At 39.6% G+C, this 12,079-nt stretch overlaps 4 protein-coding genes across 4 annotated transcripts; 2 read left to right on the forward strand and 2 right to left on the reverse strand.

Moving 5' to 3' along the window:
- Positions 1-1,250: 1,250 nt before the first annotated feature.
- Positions 1,251-3,156, reverse strand: LOC119554876 (protein snail). Its single transcript, XM_037865962.1, has 2 exons — positions 2,479-3,156; positions 1,251-2,107 (listed from the first exon to the last, which is right to left on the reverse strand). The coding sequence occupies exons 1-2, from the start codon at positions 3,008-3,010 to the stop codon at positions 1,251-1,253; spliced, it is 1,389 nt and encodes a 462-aa protein (XP_037721890.1). The 5' UTR covers positions 3,011-3,156.
- Positions 3,157-4,784: 1,628 nt separating this feature from the next.
- Positions 4,785-5,897, reverse strand: LOC119553936 (pupal cuticle protein 20). The gene is made up of 2 exons (XM_037864626.1): positions 5,496-5,897; positions 4,785-5,114 (listed from the first exon to the last, which is right to left on the reverse strand). Exons 1-2 carry the CDS (start codon positions 5,895-5,897, stop codon positions 4,785-4,787), a joined length of 732 nt encoding a protein of 243 aa, XP_037720554.1.
- A 2,571-nt stretch (positions 5,898-8,468) lies between these two features.
- On the forward strand, positions 8,469-9,063 carry LOC119554629. Its single transcript, XM_037865624.1, has 3 exons — positions 8,469-8,557; positions 8,624-8,715; positions 8,775-9,063. The coding sequence occupies exons 1-3, from the start codon at positions 8,549-8,551 to the stop codon at positions 9,001-9,003; spliced, it is 330 nt and encodes a 109-aa protein (XP_037721552.1). The 5' UTR covers positions 8,469-8,548; the 3' UTR covers positions 9,004-9,063.
- Positions 9,064-9,873: 810 nt separating this feature from the next.
- On the forward strand, positions 9,874-10,804 carry LOC119554351. The gene is made up of 2 exons (XM_037865217.1): positions 9,874-10,117; positions 10,495-10,804. Exons 1-2 carry the CDS (start codon positions 9,882-9,884, stop codon positions 10,670-10,672), a joined length of 414 nt encoding a protein of 137 aa, XP_037721145.1. The 5' UTR covers positions 9,874-9,881; the 3' UTR covers positions 10,673-10,804.
- The last annotated feature ends 1,275 nt before the right edge of the window (positions 10,805-12,079 follow it).

Here is a 12,079-nt window from a genome sequence, read left to right on the forward strand (position 1 = left end):
AGCTTTAAAACTATTCAAAAGGTGACATTAAACTTAATTTGGCTAAATTTTTTACTAATGTTACAGTTTTTGTGGTGAACATTAAATTATTTTGAACTTGCACCAATCGAAGTTAGTTTTTTGTTCAAACTGGTCCACCCTAATGCACACCCACAAATAAATACACGTACAGAAAGACACCCACACATACTCGCCGCTTTGCTTGCCACATTGTTTTGGTCGAAACTCCGAGGGAATACTTAAAAGCGAATTACTAACCCCAAAGGGACACTCTGGAATCGCGATTTCTTGAGTAAGTGCCTTAAACTGACAGAGAGAGATAGTAATGGAGAGTGGGAGGGAGATGGAGAGTGGGAGGGTTTTGAGTTTTGAGGACTACGCAACCAGATCCAAAAGTAAATCGATTGTTTTCGGTACACTTGTTTGGGGAGAAGGAGGGACAGACCTTTGTTCAAAACTCAACTAAGTGTTAGCCCCCCGGCCAACCGACTAAATGTAGTTCCAGAAATCAAGCAAACAGAATAGTTAACTCTATGCTCCGATCTATAATACTAAAAGTACACATATACGTACATACTGTATACCTTTTACCGTCGCATTTCTACACTGGCATATAGAAGTAATTGTACGATTAACTATGAATTAAAATCTTGTATTTGTGAGTGTTTTTGGCCCGTCAACGTTTTGCTCAACGCACACACACACGAACATACACTGAAAAAAACCAAAAAAAAAATATATAAAATAAATACACTAAGAGAGAGACACACCCACACACACGTACACCCGCTTTACCCAAGTTGAAGACAATTTGTGATTGTTTTGCATGTACCCTAAAGTTAAGCGAGTTTACACGAATATGGATTAAGCCGCCAAAAGCGGAGCGTAAACTGTACGAGTAATAGCATTAATTGTCTAACAATAAGATTTGTGCATTATACGATAGAAATTCACTTTGAATTCGTATTGAAATTTATCAATAAAGCGATACTATTTGATTCTTAACCCGGTCTTCAAATCTCACTTAGGCACCTACTAATTTCTTTAACAGATTTTCTTTTTAAAAGCTGTTACTATTGCATGATATTATAAGGGGATCGTTTCAGTTTGGTGGAATATCTTTTAATTTTCTATGACATAATCAGTTTTTCTTTTTAATTTTTTTGTTTATCTTAAAATATATTTAAAAATTGTATTTCTCTATCACAGCTGTTCCCCAAAAAGCGTGCTACGAATATTTCCCCCAGAACTTAGCTGGATTTCGAAGAGGATGTGGTCACCGTTGTGGTCATTGTGGTTGTGCTGGTGGTGCTGCTGGATCGGGGTTGAGAATGGGAATGGGAATGGGATCCACCATGCCGCGTCTCCATGTGTCGCTGCAGATCCCTTCGCCGAGGGAATGATTTGTGGCAGGTGTCGCACTGGTAACCGGAGTCCGTTTCCCCCTCTATGTCCACATCGCTGCCCGCACCACCTGCTCCACTTTCGGCTCCTCCCGAGGAACTACTCGGATGCGTCTGGAGATGCAGCCTCACATGCTTGTTGAGATTGCTCGGATCACCGAAAGGTCTCAGGCAAAACTTGCATTTCAGCGGCTTGAAGCCGGTGTGGGTTCGTATATGGATCTTCAGTCCGTACTTCCGGGAGTACACCTTGCCGCAGTATATGCACAGATGACCCTGCTTGGAGGCACCCATATTGCTGACTATGGCCTCGATCTGCGCAGCAGCATTCATGGGATGCGTGGACAAAGGAGCGGTGGCCATTGAAATGGAGGGCAGATAGGATAGAGTTCCCGGTGTCGTAGTTGTCGTCGTCATGGGCAAACTCTGGGTAAGACCTGCAATCGGGCGAAAGGCGGAGAAACGGGGTGGCATCTGGGGCGGTGGCGAGTGGGTGGGCGAGGCCGAGGAGGTGGACGAAGTGGCCGGAATGGGTGAATGCTGGGTGGCTGTGTGACTTCGGGCGGCTGCCTTCAGGGCGTAGTGCAGTCGCATCCACAGGATGTCCATGGCACTGCGTCCGCAACCCAGAGCCAAGTGGATCTTCAGTGGATGAGGAGTCTCGAAGGTCAGGTGGCACAGGTGACACGTGTAGCGACTGTTTCCTGCAATTATTGGAAATAAAAATTGTGGTTAGTTTATTTTAGACATTATTAAAAATTAGATCGTTGGAAAAAAAATATTTAAAATGTTTAGAAACCATTAATCATTGATTCAACATTAAACAAATCTCACCGTATTTTAAAAATTGCATTTCATTTTGAAAATATGCTTTTTAAAATCTATTCTTTTAAAAATATCTTTAAAATTGTATATAAAAACAAACTTCCATCTTAGTTTCAAAAGTTTTTGATTTGTTAATACTCAAAGATAAAATATTTAACAATTAAACATATACCAATTTAAGTTGGAGTATTTTTAGATTTCTAGATTTTTAGATTAATATATTAAATGATATCATATGGTTGATGCCTACCTTGAATATTTAAGGGCGTCAGGAAGGGAATGCCCATGAGGAGCACCAGTTCTTCGCCGAACCAGGCCACGATCTCGTCCTCCCTGGCCACATCCCTGACCAAACGCACTCGCACCTGACCGCCTTGCAGTTCGAAGATGGCATTGAAGCTATAGACATCCTCGGACAGCTTGATCTGGCGCAGCAGGGAGGCGGATACGATCAGTTCGCCGTTGGACAGTTGGCAATGGGAGCGTCCTCCGTCGGTGGGCATGGCCGTAGATCCGAGAAGAGCCGACGTGGGAATGGCAATGGAGCAGGTATCCTTGGGCGTGTATTGTGTGGTGTAGACTCCTGGCCGCGGATTGCTCATCCTCATCCGCTTGGCTGCTGGACTGGCCGCACTCGTAGTGGCCGTCAGTGTGGTCTCCGTCGATGAAGTGGTCATGGTGCTGGGCGAGATGCTGGTGCTGGGCAGCAGCTGCTCGATCCGAAAGATCAGGCTGGCCGAGCGCTTCTGCTCCAGACTATCCAGTTGAGCGGTCGTGTGCATCGTTCGCCTTCGAATTCGATTCTGCGTTCCAATTGGAAGCCGAGCGTCGTTTTTATACCACGCCACATCCACATCCGCATCCTGCTCCCTTATTTCCGGATTTGGATTTGCCACGGCCTTGCAGTGTCACAATAGCACGGCTGGCGGCAAGTGCAAGAATTCCCAGCCCAGAATCCAGTCCGGCACCGGCTATAGCCTCGACATAGCTACGCACTTTGCCGGCTCAACCCCCTGGCTCATTTGGCATCCCTTTTCGAGGTCCTGGTGCGTCCTGGTGGTTGCTCGGCAAGTGCAACATCATGTCCTCGCAATCACCAGAGCACTAAGCCAAGCTAAGCGGCCTGTAGCAAGTGTGCGTATTCCTCTGCCGAAAAACACCTCCACCTCCTACATTTCCACCGACGAGTCCTTTATTTTTTGGCTTTTGGGCTGCGCACAAGGAAAATGTTTTTAATTGAAATTAAACGATCGTTTGTTGTTACTTCCCCGTGGTTCTCGGTGTTGTTGTTGTAATGCCACCATATACAAATCGCATTCGCCATCGTCAATGTCATTCTGCCCATGGTCCCTCCCTCCCTTGATGATTTCCCCACCCCAGAATTTCCACTTCCACTATAATGCTAATGCCATAATATATTGGCGTGTATCGTTTCACTATTTGCGGTTTGGGGTGGGTCGTGATTTCTGCGCTCGACGGTTGGTGCGGACTCTTCTTCAGGAAGGTAACGGCGCCCGAATGTTAATTGAGAAATATGAGTTAATAATTAATTTGTGTCTCACAATATTTTATATTATATTTTAAATATATTTAATAAATTAAATGCTGGTAAATAGAACATTTAAATTAATGTTAATAAATATGGAAAAAATAGCGATATTTTCTAAAATCTCGTACATGCACTTATAAACTTATGTGGTAAATACTTATAACAAGACTTCGTATACTTTGTGAATTCATTTATTTTGTGATTAAGCACACTTTTTTTTATATCTCATTAGATTTATATTATAAAAAATTAATAGTTCTTTCCATACGAGTCTACTTTTAACTGAACAAAATATAAAGAAAATGTTAATATTAATTTTTTTTATATATTTCATAGTATTATTTCTCATATAAAATAAAGAATATTCAGAGGATTGAAAATTTAAGGCCGCCCCTTTATTTTACCCTCATCGAAATCAGCTCCGCTCCTGCTGGCTGACAAATATGCTACGAGGCTAATGTTTTCATTATTGCGACACAATCGCTGCGGCATCCCCCTCCCCTTCTCCTTTCCCCGCCCCTGGACACCCTTCGTCGAGCGATCAACAGGATAAAGTTGGGCGAGCGATTGGCAAACGGGGAAAAACATGTGTTGCCAGTCACACAGCCGTCGCGCCTGCTCAAGGGTTGGAATGGTGGCCAAACAGGACACACCAACCCAGCCAGGAGCAAGGTGTACCAGGCCAGGACCAGGACCAATTCCGGCTTGGTGTTTGCTAGTCCTGAATAAGTAGGCCGCCAAGGGGTTTTCATTTTAAAGCATTTTAATTAGCAATTGCAAGCGCTTAATGAGAGGAGATATAATGTTTTAAAGAACTTTAGTAAAAGAACAGCTAAGAAATCTAATATAATATTAAGAAAGTGGCTCCTAGGAATGTAACCTATTACCATTATAATCAAATATTAAAAGAAAGTAACTTATAATTAAATATTCATTTGAGATCCAGTTCCTGATAATTATAATATTCAAATTATATTTTTCCGGTTCGCAGTAAGGCGGTAAGTCCTCTACTTCCTTCGGTAGACATAGCCACCTCCACCGCCATCATCATTGCCACCCGTCTCGTTGTCATCGCATCCGTGGCATCCTCCGCCGGCGGCCAATTTGTCCAACGCCTCCTGAATCTCGATGGGAATGGGTGGCGGTGTGGGCAGGTGATCCCCCTGCGGCTGGAATCCGTTCTCATCCGCAATGTAGGTCAGCGATATCTCCTGGCCCTCGGGGCTGGTGTAAGAGAAGGAACCCTCCGCCGTCTGCGCCTCCGCCCCTTTCACTCCGGCGTTCTTCAGGTAGCCCATTTCCTCGGCCTTTATTCCATTTCCGGTCTCGTATTCGTACTGGAATCGGTTAAAAAAAGGTTTCTCTAAGTTAATACAAAGTTTGTATTTTAAAGAGGTTTATACAAGTTAGTGTAAGAAATTCATAAAAATATTTTATATTTACTTGTGTATTTGATCTGTTTTAATACTTGGAAGTTTATTGCTCAACTTTTACATTATTATTAAATTTAAGAATATCTTTAAAAGTTTATATTTATTTCAATAGTTTACTGTTCAATACTGAAAACTTTAATAAATTCGTGTTACCAACATTTGCGGCTAGTTGTTATGTAAATATTTTTAAAACGAAAAATAAAATATCGTTCGTACGGTTCAGATTTATGTGCTTAAAATTGAATTACTTTTAATTTTATTTAGCAGCATTTACAGGCCACTTACCTTATAAGAACCATCTGTGTTGACCTTGGACTCCAACTTGATGATGGGTATATCCTCTCCACCTCCACCTCCACCTCCTCCGCCTCCCGAGGATCCACCATTTCCATTTCCGTTTCCTGGTGGCAAGTACTCATTCCTGGGTGGCGGTTTTCCATTGCCATTTTTGGGTGGTGGTCCATAGCTGTTATTGGGTTTCGGCGGCGGAGGCGGTGGCTTCCCATTGCCGTTCTTGGGGGGACCGTAGCTGCTTGGCGGTGGTGGAGGAGGACGGGGTGGTGGAGCTGGTGGCTTGGCAGGCAGATATGTGGCCGGAGGAGGACGGGCATTCGGATAGCCCGCCGGTTGGGCCCAAACGCTGCCAAATGCAATGCAAATCACAGAAAACACAGTGGTCAGCCTCATCTCAAATTCAAACAGTGACTGGTGGTCGATGGCTCTATGGCGTTTTATATGACCAGCCACAGGTGCTTTTGACCGCGACCCCTCGACCCCAGTGGAGCAGTCACGTGCCACGCTTTTCGATTGGAATGGAAAACAAAATGAAATCGAAAACAGAACCAACAAACTGGGCCATTGCAAGTGCAAGTGCAGAAATCCCCAGAGCCATCCGATTAGTTGAAAGACTGACAAAGCGCTAATAAATTGAGTGTGCAATCTCCAGGCCCGACCCATTCGGCTAATCGCTAGAAACAACAAAACCCGCCCGGCCACAAGCAAAAACTTTTAATTCAAAAGCAATTTTCAACAGGATCGGGCAACACCTGCATGACCAACCCAGTCCAGCCCCGCCCATCCCAAGAATAAAAATCGAACCCAACCCCGCAAGATCCCTTGTCTAATGCACTTTGCCTGTTGCCAAGGGGTGCTAAGACCTGGATTCAGGACTCAGCATCGAGCACAACACCCAACTACAACGACAGGGATGTCGGCTTTAGTCAATCGTCTATTAACTTTTTGCCAGCCAGTGCACAGTGGTGCTGGCTTAACAGAAAATGTGAGATTAATATTCTAATATAATATGGTAGGATTTATAATCATAATCTATTTACATTGATAATAATGAGCTTAATTGAAATGCAAATTATAAAACTTGATTTCTATGTGCTTCACAAAAAAAATATTTAAAAAAAATGTTTTTGTTTTTAAGTCAAATAGGATGTATTTATTATCATAATATATTTAAATTTATAATAATGAGCTTAGTTGAAATAAAAATTTTGAAACTAAATTTCTACGTGCTTAATAAATCACAAACAAAATATTTTTTATTAATTTTTTTAAAGTCAAATTTGTTGAAACAAAATTGTTAGTTCATTATTAAAATATTTATTTATTTATTTATTTATAAAGAGCTAACAAATAAATAAAATTATGAGCTAGCAATGATGTTGAGCAATGGCAACGTGGACCCTCGAATTGTACATAATATTATTTTTTAGGGTTTCTTATAGGTATTTATTTGTATTGTTTAGCTTAGGTAGAATCATCTTATATGCAGTGGTATACATTTTTTAGAAATTGTATCATTATTAAAATAAAATGATATTGATTAATATCAAATAAATTTTTTTTTTAAAAATCTATAGATCTTAAAATTTTTTATATTGCCTCACTATGCTTCCGGTTGCGGCTGCTGTTGTGTGTGTTTATCATTTGGTAGCTCAGCTTGTGCCTGTCGTGGATGCCGCTAATATAGAACCGAACCTTCCCCTTCCCCTTCCCCTTCGAAGGACCGAGGAAAAGGCCGAGCTAATGGCAATGTCGTTTGCAGCTTGTCCTACTTGTAATGTGCTGGCGCACAGCTGACGCGCTCCCAGGATGCAGGATTCGGGATTCAGGACTCGGGTGTGTGGATTTTGTGAACCTGTTCCGACCGTCAGCTGTGGACTGCAGGATTTGGCTCGCGACCAAGCAACCACCGGGGAGGACCAGGAATAGCCGGCTGCTGCACCGGCTGCATAAACCAACAATTGTCGGTCCCCGGTCCTTGGTTTTTAGTCCTTGGTGCTCGGCTTTTGGTTTCCAGTTAGCCACGCACCGATGGCACATATTCCACGCCCGCATTCGCGTTTATAAAGCGAACTTTGACTGAGCGGAACGATCTGATTGCGATTTGGCGTTGTTTTCGCGAGGGTTGCCCGATTAAGTTCCTCGTATCGCTTAAATAAACATTTTCAGATGAGGTCCGTTGATAAATTAGCCAGTGGCCCTCGATGACAGCCTCCATATGAGATGACGCGCGGGAATCTGTGCAACTGTCGGCGCTATTAAATGGGTTCTATTGCGAATATTAAAATAATAATGTGGTTGCTAACTGATTTGCTTGGGCTGACTCACCAGGCTGTTTCGAGGAAACAAAGTCTCAATAACAAATAGAGGGTTTAAAATAATTTATTGAGGAATGGTCACAAAAATATAAAACAATGCGTTTTAATCACCATTGTTTTGTTTTGATGCCCTTAAATGAACAGTAATATTAAACGAACTCAAAATACACAGATAGATGTATTTATTATGATTTTTTTCGAATATGATTACTTAAAAAATGTATACTTTATTAGTAAAAATAATAAAATAAATAAAAGATAATCAGGATTGTTTTTAATAACATTATTTCAAGTTGTAATTTAAACAAGTTACATAAGTTTAAAAATATAATAATATTTAATTCATTATTTAAATTGAGTCTTTGAAAATCTCCTTAAAACATATAGCACCGAGTAGTTTGATAAACTTTGAAAGAGTATTTAAAAGTCATTTTACTTATACGAAATCATTATTAATCACCTTTCTTTTTGCGATTCTTTGCGTGTTTAGAACAAAAGTTTGGCCATAAACAATGACGTAACCCTATTCGGGCTACGACTTACTGTTAAAAAGCTGGCTGCGCAGATATTTGTTTTCATTATTCCGATCTCTTTGAATTATTTTAGCTGCTTGGCTCATCTGGCAGAACATCTTCAGTTGAAATCGGTCAACGGAACAGACAAGAACGTATAGTTCTGATCACAAATAAATTTTATTTCAAATACTTGTAAAACCATAAATTCGCAATGGAATTGGTGGGTAGAAGTCTGTAGATCACTAAATTTGGTTGCTCATATAACTTTCTTTACTGTTTCGTTCAGTTTTGCCACATTTTGTTAATGGCAGCGATATTTGCCTTGGTCTCATCAGCGTCTTTAGAGAAAGGCGAACGAGAGGAGGCTCTTCATTTCGGGTAAGGTTACTTAAGTTCATCTCTAAAAATATATATTTAATCATATTCCCCTCATAAAGATTTCACACAGAAAATGGTCAGCACAGGAATGAGGCTATAACATACACAGTTAGACCGGAAACGGATAAGGACCCCAAGGAACCGACAACCCAAAAGCCTGTGGAATATAAAGGGGGCTATAGCTTCATTTCGGCCGACGGATATGAGTACCAGGTCCTCTATAAAGCCAACAAAAACGGTTTCCAGCCCTATGTGACGGCCCACAAAATCAAATCGGATAAGAGTTAAACAAAATGTATTTCTTTGTATTGTGATAGGTAATTAAAATACGCATAATTTATCAGTGTATTAAGCGTGGCTCGAAAGCTCTGCTTTTCAGTGGTGCCCGACTTGGCTAAGAAAAGCTTAAATGAGTTAGGGCCTGCTCGTTAATCTTCAATCATTTCGAGATAGACAGATTGCAACATCACCAGCATTATAATGGGTTTTTGTTTCCGTTAAAGTCGTTTGGGCCCTTTTGACTATTTTGATGAGTTTGAAGTAGATCATAGATGTATTGCAAAAAAAAAAAATAAACTGATTAATTTCAGTTTCATTTTAGAAAGACATTATTTTATTTATGATTATTAAAAAAGTAATATTCTATTAACCTCATTCGAAGTATTTCAGCTAGATGGTCAATTCAAAAAGATTAGAAACATACAAATGGGAAGACATATACATAATATTTTTTTTTTATTTTGTATTGGTTTTTTCTTTGTATTTAAAAAAAGTTAGGGTATGCATTAGTCACTGCAAGCCCTAGTCAACTTTCTTCCATGGGTTTGGCCGATTAATTTTCCAATTTGATGGCGTTTTAAATGTAATGCACATATCCGAGAGTTGCCACAAAATTGTGCCTCGAGCCGTGGAAGTCTTTTGCTTTCGTTATGCAAATCTCGATTCACCATCAATGGAATTGGGCAACCCGCCTCTTTGCATGTAGCTTACTCAGCGTTTTGTGGTGCCCGTTTTGTTTTGGACCAACAACTCATTATGGATCCACATAGGTGTCTTATGCCAGTGGCCTCGAAGAAGACGCTTCATTTAGCTCCCAGTCGCCTTGGTTGCCAGTTGTGTGTTTCCAGACTCGTAATTTTCCACGGGCCACAAACTATCGATCTGAAATGAGTCTTTCTCCGTTGGCGAGCAGCATTAGCCATGGCAAGAAGGAAGTTCGCCAAGGGCTGAGAATCAACAGCAAGCTGGTGCAGGCTCTGATCCTCCTGGTGGCCTGTGTCCTGTTCGGAGCCAACTTGAACTACGCCTCCTTTCCACCTGGCACTGTAATCGACATCAAGCTAGGAGATGTCGCCCTCGACCAGTTCAGCTATACACCAACCCGCGACGGATACGAGTTCAAGTAGGTTTACTTTCCATAGTATTTTCGAACCGAGCAAAAATCATATGATTAGAGATTAGATTAAAAAACAGTCTGAAACAATACATCAACCAGTCATAAAATTTGGAATATATGAACACAAGATGGAGTTTTATTTTTACGAATCTTAAAATATTAAAATATTTTTCATTTGGAATAGTCAAAGTCATTTTATTAGGAAAAGTTAGAGAAAAATATTTTATTAATAGACTTGTTGAGGCTTAAAAGAACATTTGCTCAACCAGTTATATCATGTCATATATTTTATTCTCTAAAGCGTAAATATCATATTGATAATAATTTCGTATTATAGTTTTTCTGTATCATAAGATACTCATTGCAATGTTTTCTACCTTCAGCTACACCCTGCCCGATGGAACTTTCCGGGATGAGATTGGCAAAGTGCTGAGCGGTTCTTCAGCAGCTCAGGATCTTGAGAATGCCAACAGTCTGGCCAAGAACCATCGTCCCTCTCGCCAACAGGGTCTGAAGATCCGCAAGTTGTCAGGAAAATCCCTGGCTTCTCTGGCCGGCTAAAACAACTCAAAGATTATTTTTATAACAATCCATCACGAATTTATTACAACAGTTTGCCAACTGTTTTAGGCTAGTTTATAAGTTGAGATGTTAAATTTGCAAGCAATAAAAACATTCGATCCAAAATAACCGATTCACTCTGAAAACTGGTTTGTTGTGCAAGGGAAATCGTGTTCACAATATGCAAGCAAATTTCATAAAATCATGGTGATTAAGAAAATGGTAAGCACATGTGCCGAGTGGATAAGGAGAGACTTTACAGCTTTTTATAAGTGGAAGTTAGGAGTGGGCTCTAAATCATTCAGCACCTAACGATAAACCACTTTAAAAATTCTATGCAAATTCTAGTCAAATTGAAGTTTTGAAAAAGTATCATCTTTGTCATTTAAGACTATATTTATTATTGTTTTGTTGCCAAAAGTTTGGCACAATTTTGATTTTTATGCGTACCCAATAAATTATTCAATATAAATCAGTGCATTCACATACCAACCAAAGTCAGTAGATTAATTATTTTTTTGATAACTGCGTCCGTGGGAGTAGTGTTTGCCAAAAGGTGTTCAATAATTTAGTCAGATGCATTTATTTAATTATTTACGCAAATATAAAAGATTTAATTTCTATAACGTTGTTCCCAAAAGTATGTGAGTATTAACCAAATTATCAATCAAGTTTTTTGCCGAAGTCTTTTTATATTCAACCTAAAAGTTTGCGCTTTGTTTCTTAATTTGAGAGCTTTATAGTTTTACATTTTTTCTAATGGAAAAATTGATATTTTTGCTTAAAAACTAAACAAAATTAAATGCCTAAAAGTATGTAACATAGTAGATTATAGTGAACCGAAACTAAGTTTTTTGCTTAAGTCATTTGATGTGCTGAATGAAAAAGTTCAAAACGAAAAACTAGTTTGGACTTAGGAAATGTTAGCCCCAAATTTGAAAACATGTGCTTCTACTAATGTAAATTACTTTATTAAAAGAAAATATAAAATACAAAATTATTAACATGTTTTTACACTTTGTATAAAAATCTTCGAAAATTTAATTTGGTAGTTATTAGGAATTATTCTGGTTCTCTCAAAAAATCTTAGGGAGATGAACAAAAATAAAATTTAATGTTTATTCACGGCAATCAATCTTGGCGTCCGCGTTTTTTTTCGGAGACTCAAGATGCGTTGCATTCAGGCCACCAAAAAAGCTAACAAATATGGTCGAAGCCTGCTATAAAATTAAATTATACGCACGATTCTTAATGTCAGGTGTCAGCAGAAGTATTTTTAAAAACGTTTCTGTTTGTGTGTGTGTTTTTTTAGCCGAATGCAAATATTACGAAACAAGCGGTTAAAGTGTTAAAAAAGAAATGAAAAAACAACAGAAATGTGACATTTACATATTTAAAGAAGTGATG

The sequence above is a fragment of the Drosophila subpulchrella genome, chromosome 3L, assembly GCF_014743375.2.
Source record: "Drosophila subpulchrella strain 33 F10 #4 breed RU33 chromosome 3L, RU_Dsub_v1.1 Primary Assembly, whole genome shotgun sequence".
NCBI lineage: Eukaryota > Metazoa > Arthropoda > Insecta > Diptera > Drosophilidae > Drosophila > Drosophila subpulchrella.